Genomic DNA, 19,848 nt, shown 5'->3' on the forward strand with positions numbered 1-19,848 from the left:
GAAGTCATGTATTAACATCCATGGGATGAAATTAATAATTTTTTACTCAGTCATGTTTCCATTTGACAGCTTTGTGTAGACTTCATTCTTATACAGGCTTTTGTCAGCCTGTGATACCTAGCAAGCGATTTTGGAATTAATGTTTAGAAATTGTACCTAAATGTTAAAGTTTAGAAGGAGTCTCGAAAGAACACTTTAAAGAAAAATTAATTTGTGTTTCAGGCAACCAAGTTTTATGACTGGAAGTATTCAGAAATTTAAACACTTAATCTGACAATCATAGTTAGTGTTTAGATTATTCCATAAAAGTGGTAAGTGCCCTGTGAGGAGCTTCAATTATTTCTTGCTACTTAATAAAATCTGGTTTGGGATCTTAAAGAACAGGGTATTCAGTCTAATTACTGAATTACTTTATAAATTGAATTATCACTGTTTTCCAATTTGGAGTGTAAGCCACTAAGCTTGGGATATCTAAACCCTAATATTTTCTAGTATTTTAGCTACAGTATTAAGGTTTAGTGCGTTAATTGTGTTAAATATCATTTGCTTTAACTAAAATAGTTTTTAAAAATTTTTAAAAAGGTTTTATAAAATTACTAAAATGAATTTTAATGCATCCTTTGATTATAGGCAAGTAGCTGTTATTTAGGGCATACGTTTTAGATGGTTATTTTAAGAGTCTGCTCAATGGGTCAGCCTTTTTAAAGTTGGATTTTATATGTGGTCACTTAGCTAATCTTTCCATTGTACTTTATCTGTTTGAAACTTTTTTACTGAGTGGATTTTCACATAGAAGCTTAATATGGAGTAGAACGTCAGAGTATTAGGGTTTCTTTGCACTTTTAAAAATGTCTGAGCTACTTCTTACATTTATCATATTGCTCTTCTTTAGTAAAATATTTTCTTCATATGGCTGCACTAGAATTTGCAGGTAATGAATGACTTACAAATCCTCCTCCCCCAGAAGCAAGGCTGAGTGAGATGGAAGTGCTGTGTACTCAACAATGGCCTCACACTGTCTTAACCATCTGGTAACCTGAGTTTGTGTATGTGTCCTTTGTAGAAAGAATCTTCAAGAGGGAGACACAGAGACAAGGAAGACATAAAAATTGTTAAGGAGAGAACTCCAGAAAGCGAAGAAGAACATGTGGAATGGGAGACTAACAGAGATGGTGAGTTCGGAAGTTTTTGCTTGGCTCAGAATCTGACTGTTCACTGGCCTGCTGTGGGTTTTGAGATACCTTTCAACTGTGATCCTCACATTGCTTCAGAATCATCCTATTGATGAGAACTGCATTGTCAGGCAGAAACAGATAGATAGTAGCAGTTCAGGTACAGCAAAGGAGGTTTGCACTATCTGTTTCAACTTGCTCTTTCTTTCTCCCCCACTCAGAACTTTATTGTGTCCTTTGGGATTTTCTTCCATTTGTAAACCTTAAAATTCCACAATACTAAGTTTTAAAAATTTAATCTAAATTTTTTACATAAAATAAATGAGACTATTAAAATTAATTTCAAGAAATTGTTGGCTTTAGTTTTCAGAAGAAAGTGAAGTTACATAATAATTGAATACTGATATTTATGAAAATTAGAAAAACCATCTTTGACTCATTGTCTTGCCAAGTAAACACCATAAAAGTCGGTCTTCTCCACATCTTTGATGTTCTGGTGAGTGAGCACTCTTAACCAAGGAATCAACATTTGTTGAATACATTGTAATACGACTTATATCTTCACCTGAGAGTGTTGGCTTTAAGAACCTATACCTTTTTAGTGTAAGCTGAAGACAGACCAATGCTAGACACTACAGTGTGTAGACTGTTGCCTGTAGCTGCAGGTAAGCTTGCATCAGAGCACAGCCCCTGCCTGTTTGGTCACATACTGCTTTTGAGCTACAGTGTCCTGTGACAGGGACCAAGAACTTACAAGACTAAAGCACTTGTGACTATTATTTCAGATGCTGTCTGAGGATGCCACTAGACTAAGATGGGAAAGCACTCTAGTCACTTTCCATGACTGGAAAATCAGTACTTATTGAGGAAACCACCAGTGCTGTCTATGAAAAAGTTGTTTCTACGAACATATAGAAATTTTGCTTATGATTAATTCATTGAAATTTTATAATACCTCTTCTATAAAATAACAGGAAAGGTATAATACCCTGTTGTGGTTAATGAATTATGTAATATATTGAAGGATTTGATACTCTTTCATTCTGTGTAAGATATCTTTCTATTTCTATATAAAGTCAATATCTTCCATTGCATTTGAAAGCCAATTTCTTCCTTTCTCATCAACTTAGTATATTTATTCTATGCTCTCTTCTATACCTTTGGTTTTCTTATGTGTACATGGGTGTGAGGGAGTATGGAGGGGGCTGTTGAATGAGAATGACCCATAGGCTCATATATTTAAATGCTTGGTCCCCAGCTGGTGGAACTATTTGGAAAGGATTAAGAGGTGTGGCCTTGTTGGAGGAGGTGTGTCCCTTGGGGTGGGCCTTGAGATTTCAAAAGCCAAAGCCATTCTCAATTAGCTTTCTCTACCTCCAACTTGTGGATAAGGATGTAAGCTCTCAGCTACTGCTCCAGCGCCATGCCTACCTGCTGCCATGTTCCCTCTCCTATGATGGTATGATGGTTGTGGTTTTTCCTTCTTGCTTCCTAATTCTTCCCTTATTTGTTCATCATGTAGAACAACCTAAAAAAAATATCATCGCAGGAGAAGAAAAATACATGAAATGAAAGTACTTTGGTAATCTTGGAAGCAGATTCATTATCCTAAAATAAACTATAAAATCTCAAAGCCACAGAAGACTTGAATGTGTAAAAATTAAAAATGGTTTTATAACTAAATAAAGAAATTAAAAGTAGATGTTATACCGAAGAAAATACTTGACGACATATGTAAGCATTAATGAAGATAATGCTTCATATTACATATAATGAACTGTCATAGATACTAAAGAAGATAGTCCCATTTTAAAAAACTCATGAAATTTTAAATGGATAATGCCTAAGAACTAGAAATGGCTAATAAGTTTCCAGCTTTGCTGCAGGGAAAGACTTATAAAAACAAAGACAGAATTGTCTACCCATCAGTTTCCCAGAAATAAAAATACTGTTTTTAAAAGTGGTAATTTCCATTGGCAAAGTTGTGTGTGAGTTCAATTTTGCCGCAGTAAAAACAGAAACTGTATGTTGATTCTAGCAAACCTAGTTTGAGAAACTTCATAGAAAAATCCTTGCACTCCTAAATCAAGGCAGTTACTATAGCAGCCCTGTGTATAGCAGCAAGACATTGGCATCCCTTCAATGGAAGAATGGATGAAGAAAGTATGGAATACATACATATTAGAGTATTACTCAGCAGTAAAAAACAAGGACTTCTTGAATTTTGCATACAAATGGATGGAAATAGAAAACACTATCCTGAGTGAGGTAAGCCAGACCCAAAAAGAGGAACATGGGATGTACTCACTCATATTTGGTTTCTAGCCATAAATAAAGGACATTGAGCTTATAATTTGCGATCCTAGAGAAGCTAAATAAGAAGGTGAATCCAAAGACAAACATATAGGCATCCTCCTGAATATTAACCTTCATCAGGTGATGAAAGGAGACAGAGACAGAGACCCACATTGGAGCACCAGACAGAAATCTCAAGGTCCAAATCAGGAGCAGAAGGAGAGGGAGCACGAGCAAGGAACTCAGGACCGCGTGAGGGGTGCACCCACACACTGAGACAATGGGGATGTTCTATCGGGAATTCACCAAGGCCAGCTGGCCTGGGTCTGAAAAAGCATGGGATAAAACCGGACTTGCTGAACAGAGCGGACAATGAGGACTACTGAGAACTCAAGAACAATGGCAATGGGTTTTTGATCCTACTGCACGTACTGGCTTTGTGGGAGCCTAGGCAGTTTGGATGCTCACCTTACTAGACCTGGATGGAGGTGGGTGGTCCTTGGACTTCCCACAGGTCAGGGAACCCAGATTGCTCTTCGAGCTGATGAGGGAGAGGGACTTGATCGGGGGAGGGGGAGGGAAATGGGAGGCAGTGGCGGGGAGGAGGCAGAAATCTTTAATAAATAAATAAATTTATATAAAAAAAAGACATTGGTATCCCTCAGGAGGAGACTGACTGCGTAAGCCATGGTATATTAGCTTATCAAATTCTTGCCAGATACTAAAGTAAAGATAATTGAGGTGTGTGTGTGTGAGAGTGATATGGAGGGACCTTGTTTATGTGACAATGTTTGTAGTTTTGTGGGTGGGTGGAGGGGTGGTTATTCTTTTCTTGTTTTGATACAGGATCTCTTTTAGTGGTTCACCCTAGCCTCAGATGCATTCTTCTGCTTCATCCTTCCCAGTGCTGGAATGACAGATGTGAGCCAGTATGCCTTGCAGTTCCGTTGCTGTACTGAGAATTTTATGTATGCAGCACTAATCTGCCATTTAGTGTTGACACTATGAGGATGACCATTGGGGTCTAAAGGGAATTTTCTGTTTATTTCTGTACTCAGATTTGTTTAAGACTTTAAGTGAAAGTGTGTCAGAAAAGCAAGGAAATCTCAAATATTTAGTCTTTAATCCTTTTTGTAGTTCTTAAGACCTATTTTTAGATAATAGAAACAATTTTGATATTAAAGAGTGTGAATATTCTTAAGACTTTTACACCCAAAAAAAGACTTGTACCCATATTAGTAAATCATTTTATAGGCTAGATGTACTAACTTCCATTCTACCACTATACCCTTACTGTGCCTCACCAAACAATGCTTTAATGAAAATGCTCTGCAAAACATTTAGAAGATTTATTTATATGTCATTTACATCTTTTTGTGTGAATTACTTTGTCCATGTACTCAATCATCTTTTCCATTAATTAATAAGAATCTATTTAAATAACGTCAACCTTTCTTTGTTGTGTTGGCATCTTTTTGTTCCATATTTCTGCTGTGTTAAATATACTATTGTCACCATATATAATATTTTCCCAATGACTTAGAGTCATACTCTATACGTTACTGGTGAATCAGTCACTCAGGCCGTGGACATAGAGTTAGCAGCCCCACAGCAGGCAAGGATGCAGAGTGGTGTCGCAATGCATTTGAACTATGCGCAGCAATTAAATCTATTTTCTTGTGTTTAAAGTAATTAAGTGAACGGTGTTTAGTGATTTTATTTTTTAATTTCTCATTTTATTTACCTTTGGGTGGCAATTGTTGTAAAGTGCTAAGGGTGTACAGGAAGCACATTGGCTTGTGACCAAGCCATGTATGGTCAAGGATTAGTCTGGAAGTCAATGGATCCCTTCCTCCAGGTTTCTTGGGTGAGGGGTTGAGTGCCACTAACTACTGAGAACAACTGTAATTGCAATAGAAGATCTTTTTAACCTACACCCCCTTCCCTTTACTCTTTAAAAACAAAAGACAAACAAGCAAAAACAGTCCTTATCCTTTGCATCAGAAAAGACTGGGCATGAAAGGTGACACTAGATCCATTGAATGAATGGTTGGATCTGATATAAAAAGATAATCTAGGTCAATTGAAACAAAAATGCTAGAACTCCTTAAATTAGCAACAGGGACCGGGCCAGGCATGGAGACGCACACCTTTTACCCTAGCACTTCGGAGGCAGAGACAGGCAGATCTCTGAAATTCAGCCTGGTCTACAGAGTGAGTCCAGGACAACCAGGGCTCTTACACAGAGAAACCCTGTTTCAAAGAACAAAGAAACAAAATTAGCACACATTAGTGTTAAATTAGTTACCTTTCCTTTTAGACACAAATCAGTCCTCTCTCTCCCAATCAAAAGGGCAGAATTAGAGAACTAAAGTCCCAAACTCCTGGCCTAACCTCCCCTTAGTAAAGAGGCTGAAGCAGGGACACAGGTCCTCTTATCCTGTGTGAAGAATTGAAGGCCTTGGCGCCCTCAGTGCATAGTTTAGTACTTGAATTGTGATTTCTGTTTTGCTTTCATCCAGTTTTTTCTGTGCTGGGGCTCAGAGCCATGGCCATAAGCAGATAAATACTCCATCACTGCTACATCCCAGCTTGAATTCTAGCTGTTAAAAATCTCTTGTAATAAAAACCCACACATCTGATAGCCATAAGACACTTTCAGAAAATATAGAAACTGTAATATTAGATTTTCAGAAGGAATTTCTTCATAGAAATATTATTTTAATGAAAGAATACACTTTTAAAAGTTCTATAAAAATTTGCTGAAAAGTCTAATTCTCTACACATAATTATAATAGTGTCTAACAAATAGTGGAATTTGTATTTTAAAGATTCTGACAATGGAGATATTAATTATGATTATGTGCATGAGTTGTCATTGGAAATGAAGCGTCAGAAAATACAGAGAGAATTAATGAAATTGGAACAAGAAAACATGGATAAAAGAGAAGAAATTATCATTCAAAAGGAGGTATGTATATTGAAGTGAATGTATTACTAACATAGCTGTGGATATTGAGCACAGAAGTCAACTCCAAGCTGTAGCTTAATTCATACTAACACAGTGATAAACTATTCAGCTCCCCACGTATCAGCGCCACCATAAAAGATTAATTATTCAATCTTTGCATGATGTTTTAAGTGGAAAATGTTTTTGCTGTTGAACCAAACGGACACTCCATTGCCTGTACCCATCAGCCTGATACAAAATGAGTTCTACACACATCAGGCCCCTGATGTTTCTAGATTGTCCTGTTTACTTTTCTCATGTGTGGAAATAGAATTTATTTGGAAGTAATTTCTGATTTTCCTGAGGAAATTTTTCAAAATTTTAACTTTAAAGTACTTTTTTGATATCTGTATTTGCTAGAACTGCTTAGGTAACACATAAGTTCAAAGCATGGGTTCTGGAGTTGGTCTCATGTCAGTGGATGGGACTGCTCTGGTTTTTATCTTTCCCCCACAACTATTTTTACTTATTTATTTATTTATGTTCCGTGAGTTTCTGAATTGCCTTAATAACTAATTTTACAGGTTTCCCCAGAAGTGGTTAGATCGAAATTGTCTCCATCGCCTTCTCTGAGAAAATCCAGTAAATCGCCAAAGCGAAAGTCAAGCCCCAAGGCATCTTCAGCTGGCAAGAAAGAGCGGAAGGCTGCTGTGGTGGCTTCTCCACTGTTGGACCAGCAGAGGTCAGTAGGTGATTTCAGTGTCAGAGAGCAGGATGTTTCTAGTGTTGCGAACAGAACTGCTTACTCGGTTATAGAGAGTGACTCTGCCGTGCTAGTCTAGCCCTTTCTTAGGGACATAAAGACAAGGAAACAAATACCCACATCACATACACACACTGGAGCTTTCCAACTCTGAGATAGTGTGTGTGGTATGGATATGTTTTTATACTTTAAACAATATCTATCACTTTTCAAAGTAAGTACTATTTTTTAATTGTTTTTATTGAGCTATATATTTTTCTTTGCTCCCCCCTTCCTCTCCCCTCCCTTCCTACCCTTTCCCATCGTCCCCATGGTCCCAATTTACTCAGGAGAATTGTCTAAGTGCTATTTTTATATATCGAATTGGAACACAAATACATCCTGCAACTTTCTTTGTTCAAGTTGCTTTTTTTTAACATATTTTAGCTTTTAGTATTTACTACATATTTGTCTTTCTGTTGTCCCGTGTCTTTGTTTACAGTTTGTAAGCATTGTATGTACAGGGAGTGTTCTGCTTATTTCTCTGTTTACATGTCACGAGAGGAGCATGCACTCAGCAGTATGTTCATAGATTAGATATACTGTGTATGTGATAAAGCAGTCAGCTAAAGAAATCAAAATAGGAATAATGAATATAACTACATTAAGAACTAAGAACAAGACAGGAGACAATTCCTCTATTATGTAAGTTTGAATTAAGGTACATATACTACTTTTTATTTTTTTTTTAACTAAAAACATGCCTTAATACTATTTGGCAAATCTTGTTTAGCTGACCCAACAGTGAAGCTCATGTTATCTCCTGCTTTCAGACCGTAACTCGGGCTTCAGTTCCTTTATCTGTCTGCCTACGTAAGATGGTGCCTACCTCTGAACAAGGCAGACAGATTTTCACTCAAATACCTCAGACCAATTTAGATACTGTAAGAGAAATCTTAAAAGAACAATTCCAGTTAAATTTTATGCTGTTGAAAAGCTCTTTTTCTCACCTCAAAGTGAAACTCAAACTTCTTAAGAATGACATTTATGCTTTGACCTTTTCTATCTTGTCAATATTTTTATTTCATTCTGCCCTGTCTGCTTAGTTCCTAAAACTCAGTCCTGTAGGCTTTAATTTAAATTCCAAATTTTCTGTTAGGTTTCCTCATTTTTTCTTACTCTACATAGTTTCTTTCCCCATCAGAATTGGTGTAGATTCCTGTTTATCCTGATTGCTGTTTCCATCATATTTCAGCTTTGGCCTGTGCGTTTTACAACCTTTATTAAATTTAAACCTCTTGAAAATTGGCTCTTGGTGGTTCATTGTTCTCTCTCTGCACAGCTCCTCATTTACTGAGAACGTTTGCTTTGTAACAAGCACTCTTAGGAGCCTCTCTTTGTTCCTGGGATTGAGCCCTGTGAGGGGTCTGAAAGAGGGCGACCTGTAGATTGATGTGAGCCATGCTGACTTGCTCTTCTTCCTCTCAGTTCATCCGTTTGTCCAATAGATTATATCGCCCAAGCTGCCTTTATTTTCTTACCTTTCTGTTTATGCATTCCTTGAAGCTTATTCTCCTCATAGAAATTTTAATAACTATTTAGATATAAAGGATTGATTTTTATCCTGTTTTTCATATAATCTTTTACTATTAGCTCATCCTTTGATTTATTGATTTGAATTTTATCACATTTGTTTAAGTGCTATATTTCCTATATTCCAGTATGTTGCTGTTCTTAAGATGTACCTTTAAAATATAGAGCAGAAGGTACTGTAAAACAGTACATTATAAAAATACAGGTAAAACACTAAATTAAGTATAGCTTTTTGTGTTTTTAATTGAGACAGTCTTATGTAGCTCAGGCTTATCTTTGAAGCTTCCTTGAACTGGTATTATCTATCCTCCCAAGTGCTGGGATCACATGGATGTGTACCAACATACCCCGCACAATTATAATGTTTAATTTTAATATTTATTCTTACTGTGTATAGGAGAGTGAGCATGCTCACACCGCCGCATGCAAAGCATATGGTGGTTAGAGGACAGCTTTCGACTTCTGGTGGTCATTTGTCTCCTGGGATCAAACTCAGGTCTACCGGCTTATGCAGCAAGGACTTTTACCTGCTGAGTTACCTTGTCAGCTTTTGTGCAGTATTACATTGCCTTTGGTCTGTCGTGTGTGTATGTGTGTGTGTGTGTTTCTAACAATTAATGGAGGGCCTTGGATTGCTACATAATTAATCATTGTATCACTGAGCTACATCTGTAATCTGCAGGTAGCTTACTTTAATTTCATTGTCGAGTCATACTATAAACTGTTGGAAGACATACTAAACTCAAGGACGGGACTCTCTGTTAAAACTGAGTAGGATATTTCAACCAATGCTAGTAAATCAACTGAATGACAGACTCATTGATCTTTTTAGGTTAGCTTAATAGATAGATGTAATTACTGGCAAATTAAGTCATACTTTTCTCTGAAAGCTGGTGCTTTCTTTGATGCTCATTCTAAGATGCAGTATGATAGTATCTGGAGATACACATTACAGTGTGATTTTTTTTTTTTTATGGTTTGATATTCTGTTTAATACTCATACGTGCATATGTGTTTCCATCAAAATCACCCCTCATTCCAGTTACTTCCATGCTCCCCTGACCCCCACCTTCCTCTCCCAACTTCATTGTTCTTTTTTTTTTTTTTTATAATTTTTTTATTAAGAAAAGAAAAAAAACATAAACAAAAAACAAGTTTCCACCTCCTCCCAGCCTCCCATCTCCCTCCCCCTCCTCCCACCCTTCTCCCCCTCCTCCCACCCTTCTACCCCTCCCCCCACTCCTCTCCCCCTCCCTCTCCAGTCCACAGAGCAGTCCAGGTTCCCTGCCCTGTGGCAAGTCCTAGGTCCTCCCCCCTCCGTCCATATCTAGGAGGGTGAACATCCAAACTGGCTAGGCTTCCACAAAGCCAGCACATTAAGTAGGATCAAAACCCCGTGCCATTGTCCTTGGCGTCTCATCAGCCCTCATTGTTCGCCATGTTCAGAGAGTCTGGCTTTATCCCATGCTTTTTCAGTCACAGTCCAGCTGGCCTTGGTGAGCTCCCAGTAGATCAGCTCCACTGTCTCAGTGGGTGGGTGCACGCCTCGTGGTCCCGACTTCTTTGCTCATGTTCTCCCTCCTTCTGCTCCTCATTGGGACCTTGGGAGCTCAGTCCAGTGCTCCAGTGTGGGTCTCTGTCTCTGTCTCCATCCATCACCAGATGAAGGTTCTATGATGATATGCAAGATATTCGTCAGTATTGCTCTCGGATAGGGTCATTTCAGGTTCCCAATCCTCAGCTACCCAAGGAACTAACTGGGAACCTCATGTTGGGCACTTGGGAGCCCCTCTAGGGTAAATCTCTTGCTCACCCTAAAGTGGTTCCCTTAACTAAGAATTGTGGTTCCGTGCTCCCCTATCCACCTTTCCTTTATCCCAATTCTCCTGTTTCCCCAAGTCCCCCCTCCTTCCCTTCTACCTTTTCTCTCCCCATCTCCCCTTACCCCCATCCCACCCCACCCCCAAGATCCTAATTTTCTCCCCGGCAATTGGGTCTACTTCCCTTAGCCAAGAGGATAACTATATGTTTTTCCTTGGGTTCACCTTCTTACTTAGCTTCTTTAGGTTCACCTATTGTAGACTCCGTGGCCCTAATTTATGGCTAGAAACCAATTATGAGCGAGTACATCCCATGTTCATCTTTTTGGGTCTGGGACACCTCACTCAGGATAGTGTTTTCTATTTCCATCCATTTGCCTGCAAAATTCGAGAAGTCATTGTTTTTTACCGCAGCGTAGTACTCTAGCGTGTATATATTCCATACTTTCTTCATCCATTCTTCCATTGAAGGGCATCTAGGTTGTTTCCAGGTTCTGGCTATTACAAATAATACTGCTATGAACATAGTTGAACAAATGCTTTTGTCATATGATAGAGCATCTCTTGGGTATATTCCCAGGAGTGGTATTGCTGGGTCCAGGGGTAAGTTGATCCCGAATTTCCTGAGAAACCGAAACACTGACTTCCACAGTGGTTGCACAAGATGGCATTCCCACCAGCAATGGATGAGGGTACCCGTTCCTCCACAGCCTCTCCAGCAAAGGTTATCCTTGGTGTTTTTGACTTTAGCCATTCTGACAGGTGTAAGATGATATCTCAAAGTTGTTTTGATTTGCATTTCCCTGATTGCTAAGGAAGTTGAGCACGACTTTAAGTGTCTTTTGGCCATTTGAACTTCCTCTGCTGAGAATTCTCTGTTCAGTTCAGTGCCCCATTTTTTAATTGGGTTAATTAGCATTTTAAAGTCTAGTTTCTTGAGTTCTCTATATATTTTGGAGATCAGACCTTTGTCTGTTGTGGGGTTGGTGAAGATCTTCTCCCAATCAGTAGGTTGCCTTTGTGTCTTATTGACTATGTCCTTTGCTTTACAGAAGCTTCTCAGTTTAAGTAGGTCCCATTTATTCAATGTTGCCCTTAATGTCTGTGCTTCTGGGGTTATACATAGGAAGCGATCTCCTGTGCCCAGCTCCTGTAGGGTACTTCCCACTTTCTCTTCTATCAGGTTCAGTGTGTTCGGGCTGATATTGAGGTCTTTAATCCATTTGGACTTGAGTTTTGTGCACGGTGATAGATAAGGGTCTATTTTCATTCTTCTACAAGATGACATCCAGTTGTGCCAGCACCATTTGTTGAAGATGCTTTCTTTCTTCCATTTTATACTTTTCGCTCCTTTATCGAAAATCAGGTGTTCATAGGTTTGTGGGATAAAATTCGGGTCTTCTATACGATTCCATTGGTCGACTTCTCTGTTTTTATGCCAGTACCACACTGTTTTCATTACTGTAGCTCTGTAATAGAGTTTGAAGTCAGGGATGGTAATGCCTCCAGAAGATCCTTTATTGTATAGGATTGTTTTGGCTATCCTGGGTTTTTTGTTTTTCCATATAAAGTTGATTATTGTCCTCTCCAGATCTGTGAAGAATTTTGATGGGATCTTGATGGGGATTGCATTGAATCTATAAATAGCCTTTGGTAGAATTGCCATTTTTACTATGTTGATCCTCCCAATCCAAGAGCAAGGGAGGTCCATCCATTTTTTGGTATCCTCTTCAATTTCTTTCTTCAATGCCTTAAAGTTCTTGTCAAATAGATCTTTCACTTCCTTGGTTAGATGTACCCCAAGATATTTTATGCTGTTTTTGGCTATTGTGAATGGTGAAGCTTCTCTGATTTCCCTCTCTGCTTCCATATCCTTTGTGTATAAGAGGGCGACTGATTTTTTGGAGTTGATCTTGTATCCTGCCACATTACTAAAGCTGTTTATCAGCTGTAGGAGTTCTTTGGTGGAGTTTTTGGGGTCGCTTATGTACACTATCATATCATCTGCAAATAACGAAAGTTTAACTTCTTCCTTTCCAATTCGAATCCCCTTGATTCCATTATGTTGTCTTATTGCTATTGCTAGAACTTCAAGCACTATATTGAAGAGGTATGGGGAGAGTGGACAGCCTTGTCGTGTTCCTGAGTTAAGTGGGATGGCTTTGAGTTTCTCTCCGTTTAATTTGATGTTAGCTGTCGGCTTGCTGTATATAGCTTTTATTATATTTAGGTATGACCCTTGTATCCCTAATCTCTCCAAGACTTTTAACATAAATGGATGTTGAATTTTGTCAAATGCTTTTTCAGCATCTAATGAAATGATCATATGGTTTTTTTCTTTCAGTTTATTTATATGCTGGATTACATTGATAGATTTTCGTATGTTGAACCAGCCCTGCATCTCAGGAATGAAGCCTACTTGATCATAATGGATAATTTTTCGGATGTGTTCTTGGATTCGATTTGCCAGTATTTTGTTGAGGATTTTTGCGTCGATATTCATGAGTGAGATTGGCCTGTAGTTCTCTTTCCTGGTTGAGTCTTTGAGTGGTTTTGGTATCAGAGTAATTGTGGCTTCATAAAAGGAGTTTGGTAATGACCCTTCTGTTTCTATCTTGTGGAATACATTAAGGAGTATAGGTATTAGATCTTCTTGGAAGATCTGGTAGAATTCCGCATTGAAACCATCTGGTCCTGGGCTTTTTTTGGTAGGGAGGTTTTTGATAACCTCTTCTAATTCTTCACGACTAACAGGTCTATTTAGATTGTTCACCAGGTCCTGATTTAACTTTGGTATATGATATTTATCTAAAAAAGTATCCATTTCCTTTACATTTTCCAATTTTGTGGCATATAGGCTTTTGTAGTAAGATCTAATGATTCTCTGAATTTCCTCTGTGTCTGTGGTTATGTCCCCCTTTTCATTTCTGATCTTATTAATTTGCAAATTCTCTCTCTGCCGTTTGATTAGCTTGGATAGTGGTTTGTCAATCTTGTTGATTTTCTCCAGGAACCAGCTTTTTGTTTCATTGATTTTTTGTATTGTTTTCTGTGTTTCTATTTTGTTGATTTCAGCCCTCATTTTGATTATTTCCAGTCTTCTACTCCTCCTAGGTGAGTCTGCTTCTTTTTTTTCTAGAGCTTTCAGGTGGGCTGTTAAGTCTCCAATGTGAGCTTTCTCTGTTTTCTTTAAGTGGGCACTTAGTGCTATGAACTTTCCTCTTAGGACTGCTTTCATAGTGTCCCATAAGTTTGAGTATGTTGTTTCTTTATTTTCATTGAATTCCAGGAAGACTTTAATTTCTTTCTTTATTTCTTCCTTAATCCAGCTATGGTTCAATAGTTGACTGTTCAGTTTCCATGACTTTGTATGCTTTCTGGGGGTAGCATTATTGTTGAATTCTAACTTTAATCCATGGTGATCTGATAAGACACAGGTGGTTACTAATATTTTTTTGTAACTGTGGATGTTTGCTTTGTTACCGACTATGTGGTCGATTTTCGAGAAGGTTCCATGAGCTGCAGAGAAGAAGGTATATTCTTTCCTATTTGGATGGAATGTTCTATAGATGTCTGTTAAGTCCATTTGATTCATTACCTCCACTAATTCTCTTATTTCTCTGTTAGTTTCCTGTCTGATTGACCTGTCCATTGGTGAGAGAGGAGTGTTGAAGTCTCCTACTATTAGTGTGTGCGGTTTGATGGCTGCCTTGAATTTTAGCAATGTTTCTTTTATGTACGTGGGTGCTTTTATATTAGGGGCATAGATGTTCAGGATTGAGACTTCATCCTGATGAACTGTTCCTGTTATGAGTATAAAATGCCCCTCTCCATCTCTTCTGATTGATTTAAGTTTAAAGTCAACTTTGTTAGAGATTAGTATGGCCACACCTGCCTGTTTCTTAGGACCATTTGCTTGATAGGCCTTTTCCCAGCCCTTTACTCTGAGTAGGTGCCTGTCTTTGTGGTTGAGGTGTGTTTCTTGTAAACAGCAGAATGTTGGATCCTGTTTTCTTATCCAATCTCTTAGCCTGTGCCTTTTTATAGGTGAGTTGAGTCCATTGACATTAAGTGATATTAATGACCAGTGGTTGTTAACTCCGGTCATTTTTTTTTTTAGTCGTAGAGTTTGTGAGTTTCCCTTCTTTGTTTTGTGTTGGTGAAGGGTCTCTAGATGTCTGAGGTATTGTGGTCATTGTTGGACTCCTTGGTTAGTGATTTTCCTTCAATTACTTTCTGTAAGGCTGGATTTGTGGCTGCGTATTGTTTAAATTTGTTTTTATCCTGGAAAATTTTATTTTCTCCATTTATAGTGAATGAAAGCTTGGCTGGGTATAGTAATCTGGGCTTGCACCCATGGACTCTCAGTTTCTGCAGTACATCTAACCAGGACCTTCTGGCTTTCATGGTTTCCATGGAGAAGTCAGGTGTAAGTCTGATAGGTTTACCTTTATAAGTAATTTGGCCTTTTTCCTTTGCAGCTCTTAATATTCTTTCCTTATTTTGTATGCTTTGTGTTTTGATAATTATATGGCGAGGGGATGTTTTTTTTTGATCCAGCCTATTCGGTGTTCTGTATGCTTCTTGCACCTTCATAGGAAAATCTTTCCTTAGGTTGGGAAAGTTTTCTTCTATAATTTTATTAAATATATTTTCTGGACCATTGAGCTGCCCTTCTTCTCCTTCTTCTACTCCTATTATTCTTAGGTTTGGTCTTTTTATTGTGTCCCATATTTCCTGAATGTTTTGTGATGAGAGTTTGTTGGACTTGCTGTTTTCTTTGATCAGTGTGTTTATTTTCTCTATGGTATCTTCAGAATCCGAGAGTCTTTCTTCTATCTCTTGTATTCTGCTGGTTATGCTTGTTTCTGTAGTCTCTATTCGTTTACCTAGATTTTCCATGTCCAGACGGCCCTCTGTTTGTGTTTTCTTCTTTGCCTCCATTTCAGTTTTCAGGTCTTGAACTGTTTCCATTATCTGTTTGATTGTTTTTCCTTGGTTTTCTAGGGTATCATTCACTGATTTATTCAATTCTTCAAACTTTCTGTTATATTTCTCATCCATTTCTATAAGGGCGTTTTTTACATGCTGTTTAAGGGTGTCAATCACTTTCATGAAGTCAATCTTTTCTCCTTCCTCTTGATTAAGGGGTTCTTGTCCTCCCGTTGTGAGGTCGCTTGTTTCTGGTAGCTTCATGTTGCTTTTCAGCTTGTTGGGCGAATTCTTGCCTTGACGTCGGCCCATCTCTTCTTCCAAATGCTCCCTATGGATCTTCTTTTACCGGATTAGGTCTCCTTGCCTACCAAACGCTGTCTCTCCCCAATGTTGGCTCTCCCAATGCTGGGTCTCCCCAATGCTGGGTCTCCTGGCGCCGAAAGATCAGGCCTCCGTGCTGGTTGGGCAGCTCGCAGACAAAGCGCCTACCCCGCTTGGTGCAGGCAGGCCACCGAAACAAAGGAACTGCTGCCCCCCGGGAGCCCCGGCTACTCGGACTCAGCGCCCAGATAGGCTGGGCTGGGCGATGCCACGCGCCAAAAGAGGGCAGTGGGGGCGAAGTGGGGAGGGCTCTGGACGGAAGCTGGGTGGGCCAGGAAGAAAGAGGCAGCACCCGGGGAGTAGAGGCCCTGCAGAGAGCCCAAGCAGGACAGGGGGCCAAGAAACCCCCGAGCTCCCCGTCCCAGGCTGGCGCCGTGGGCCAGAAACTCACCCCAATGCTGGGTCTCCTGGCGCTGAAAGATCAGGCCTCCGTGCTGGTTGGGCAGCTTGCAGACAAAGCGCCTACCCCGCTCTTGCAGGCAGGCCACAGAAACAAAGGAACTGCTGCCCGCCCGGGAGCCCCGGCTACTCGGACTCAGCGCCCAGATAGGCTGGGCTGGGCGATGCCACGCGCCAAAAGAGGGCAGTGGGGGCGAAGTGGGGAGGGCTCTGGACGGAAGCTGGGTGGGCCAGGAAGAAAGAGGCAGCACCCGGGGAGTAGAGGCCCTGCAGAGAGCCCAAGCAGGACAGGGGGCCAAGAAACCCCCGAGCTCCCCGTCCCAGGCTGGCGCCGTGGGCCAGAAACTCACCCCAATGCTGGGTCTCCTGGCGCCGAAAGATCAGGCCTCCGTGCTGGTTGGGCAGCCCGCAGACAAAGCGCCTACCCCGCTTGGTGCAGGCAGGCCACAGAAACAAAGGAACTGCTGCCCGCCCGGGAGCCCCGGGTACTCGGACCCAGCGCCCAGATAGGCTGCGCTGGGCGATGCTACGCGCCAAAAGAGGGCAGTGGGGGCGAAGTGGGGAGGGGCCTGGACGGAAGCTGGGTGGGCCAGGAAGAAAGAGGCAGCAGAGAGCCCAAGCAGGACAGGGGGCCAAGAAACCCCCGAGCTCCCCGTCCCAGGCTGGCGCCGTGGGCCAGAAACTCACCCCAATGCTGGGTCTCCTGGCGCCGAAAGATCAGGCCTCCGTGCTGGTTGGGCAGCCCGCAGACAAAGCGCCTACCCCGCTTGGTGCAGGCAGGCCACAGAAACAAAGGAACTGCTGCCCGCCCGGGAGCCCCGGGTACTCGGACCCAGCGCCCAGATACAGTGTGATTTTTGAATCAAATGCATTCTCTGTTTTGACCATTTGCTTTTTTAACTTGGGTGAAGTTTTCTGTCTAGATACTTTTATAAAGAAAAATATGAACTCTGTTTAAAATTGCTCAGAATAGTTACAAAGTGATATAAAGATGATAAAGGTAGACAGTGGACTCCATGCCCTGAGTAGGAAGTATAGTGTATTATGTTGCGAAAAGAATACCCAGCAGACTTTAAAATGGTAAAAAATCTTGCTGAGCTCAGTTCCTTATTTGGAAAGCAATGCAGTATAATAGAATTTTGCTTTCCACCCCTGTGTTTTTAAAGGTGATATGAAGAAATTCCAATTTTATTACTTTTTAAGTTTGAGAATTTCATACATGTGTTTACTGTGTTTGTGCCATTTCTTCTTGTCCCCTCTCTAACTTCTCCTATGTCCTTCCACCCTCTCTCAAACTCTTCTATAGTTATTTTATACACACCCACACCCACACGCATGCACATTGGTGTTGCCCTTATTAAGTTCTTTAAGGCGTTTCTGGTTATGGTAGCAACTGAATCCTAAGATGTTGGTGTTAACACAGCAGCAGTTTCTCAGGCATGTGGATTCAAACCGGGTGTTTCTGGACTGGAGAAGATGGTCAGTCACTGAAGTGCTGACCTGCAAGCATGGAGCCTGAGCGTACTCTCCAGAGCCCACATAGATAGATGGGCATAGTGGTGTGCGTTTGTAGTTCCTGTCTGTGGAGACAGAGTAGGAAGGAAGCTGGCCAGCCAGTCCAGCCGCATCAATGAGCTACAGGCGAATGAGGGACCCTGCCTCAACGGAGGTGGGCAACCTCGCAGGGTGACATGTAAGCTTGAGCTCTAGCCTCCACACATGTAGGAAACGTGTACCCATGGACCATGTTGAAATTTTCTTGACCTTTCAAAGAAATTAAGAGAATAGAATGAATATATAAGGGAAATAAATGGATGTTGTATTTATTTAGCTCTGTGGCATACAGTAGCCTGGCATATGGAAATCCTTGAAGAGTCATTTCAGAGAACTGTACTGTAGAGAGTTTAGTGCTGGGCCAGGAGGAAGACCAGTGAACATGCAGCTTGTCTCTATTATGTATGTGGAGTAATGTGGAAATACACTTTTATGAAGGATTCCACCATATATTCATCTCTAAAATCTTAGAATGAATGACAAATATTGTCTGGTTTCTCTTTAAAGAGGGCAAAAGTTTAGAAATAGAGGCATATATTATGATGTTGTGCATAAAAGGTTTCTATAATCTCATGAAGTATTGAGGTTTGCAGCTATCACTGTTGTTGGTAGAAGACAACGATACAGGGATTTGGTCATCAGATTTTAAGAATCTCTTACTGATAAAACTGGCTGTTCCTGTCTACATTAATAATAGAGGGATATGGACCAAGAGAGCTTAATTTTCTGAAGAGTAACCATGAGTCAAGTGCTTTTATGCTTTTAATCTTTTTAACATCTTACCAGCAGTTCTGAGGACTGTGCTGTCCATTATAATAATATATTCAGTGAACCTTGGGACTGCAGAAAACTCAAGGTCATGTGAAATGAGCTCCACTGAAACCTACTCTAAGTGTGAAGTCAAGGGGCTCCTTAAAATCCTAAGAAAACGTTGGACCACTGAGCAGATGGTGCATTCAGAATTGTCCACACAGAAACAGGAATAAATTTAGACAGTTAGATTCATAAATTTAGCACATTCATGAGAATATTGCATTGCTGGGTTTAGTTTATTTTGTTGTTGTTGTTTTGAAATTGAAAAAAGTCTGTGTAAAGACATTTTTGGGAGGAAAGATTTTCATGTACATTGAAATGATTAAATATGGAATTAGTAGAATGGTTGTGACTTAAAAATACCCAACTTGAAGACAAAGTTGAGATTCTGGAAGAAGCAACTGGATGTTGTTTGCTGTAGTCGCACCTGTTGCTTTTCTGCAACACAGGTGTTGTGGCCAAGAAACCATTGCCAAGTGAAGTGTTTATCCTTCATGTTTTCTTCAAGAATTTTAAATTTGGGGTTGTATGTTTCGGTCTTTGATACAGTTTGAATTAATTTTTGTATGTGATCCAAGATAAAATTTTAGCTTCATTTTTTTGGTACATGGCTAACTAGTTTTAAATGACTAGATATTAAAAGGAAGAGACAGAGAGGTATTGAAGTGTGTTAAAGGTCTTTATAATGTTATGTTGGTATGGTATTTTTCCTTTTGTATTTCTTGCTTTGTGGTTATAACTGACCTAGAATTCTGTGAAGCATGGGGTGGCCTTGAATTCACAGCAGTCTCTCCTCAGTCACCCCAGTGCTGGTATGCATCACCATGGCCACCCAGGTGCTGGAGTTACAGGCATGCATCACCATGGCCACCCAGGTGCTGGAGTTACAGGCATGCATCACCATGGCCACCCAGGTGCTAGAGTTACAGGCATGCATCACCATGGCCACCCAGGTGCTAGAGTTACAGGCATGCATCACCATGGCCACCCAGGTGCTAGAGTTACAGGCATGCATCACCATGGCCACCCAGGTGCTGGAGTTACAGGTATGCATCACCATGGCCACCCAGGTGCTAGAGTTACAGGCATGCATCACCTTGACACCCAGGTGCTGGGGTTGTAGGCATGCATCGTTGCACCTCATGATGCTCATTTTTTTCGTCTATGTTTCTATATGGGCTAAAAACATGCAGC

The 19,848-nt window shown here is 40.3% G+C and overlaps 1 protein-coding gene across 4 annotated transcripts in view; it reads left to right on the forward strand.

Moving 5' to 3' along the window:
- Zc3h13 (zinc finger CCCH-type containing 13) overlaps positions 1–19,848 on the forward strand; it is a 71,040-nt gene that overhangs the window by 24,029 nt on the left and 27,163 nt on the right. For all 4 annotated transcript variants that reach the window (XM_041668978.1, XM_041668998.1, XM_041669006.1 and 1 more), the window contains exons 5-7: positions 1,064–1,172; positions 6,299–6,438; positions 7,002–7,159. In XM_041668978.1, the coding sequence (XP_041524912.1) occupies positions 1,064–1,172; positions 6,299–6,438; positions 7,002–7,159 (407 nt within the window). The remainder of the gene's footprint in view (positions 1–1,063; positions 1,173–6,298; positions 6,439–7,001; positions 7,160–19,848) is intronic.

The sequence above is a fragment of the Microtus oregoni genome, unplaced genomic scaffold, assembly GCF_018167655.1.
Source record: "Microtus oregoni isolate MIOR12 unplaced genomic scaffold, Mior012 000001F_ref0000356, whole genome shotgun sequence".
Lineage (NCBI taxonomy): Eukaryota > Metazoa > Chordata > Mammalia > Rodentia > Cricetidae > Microtus > Microtus oregoni.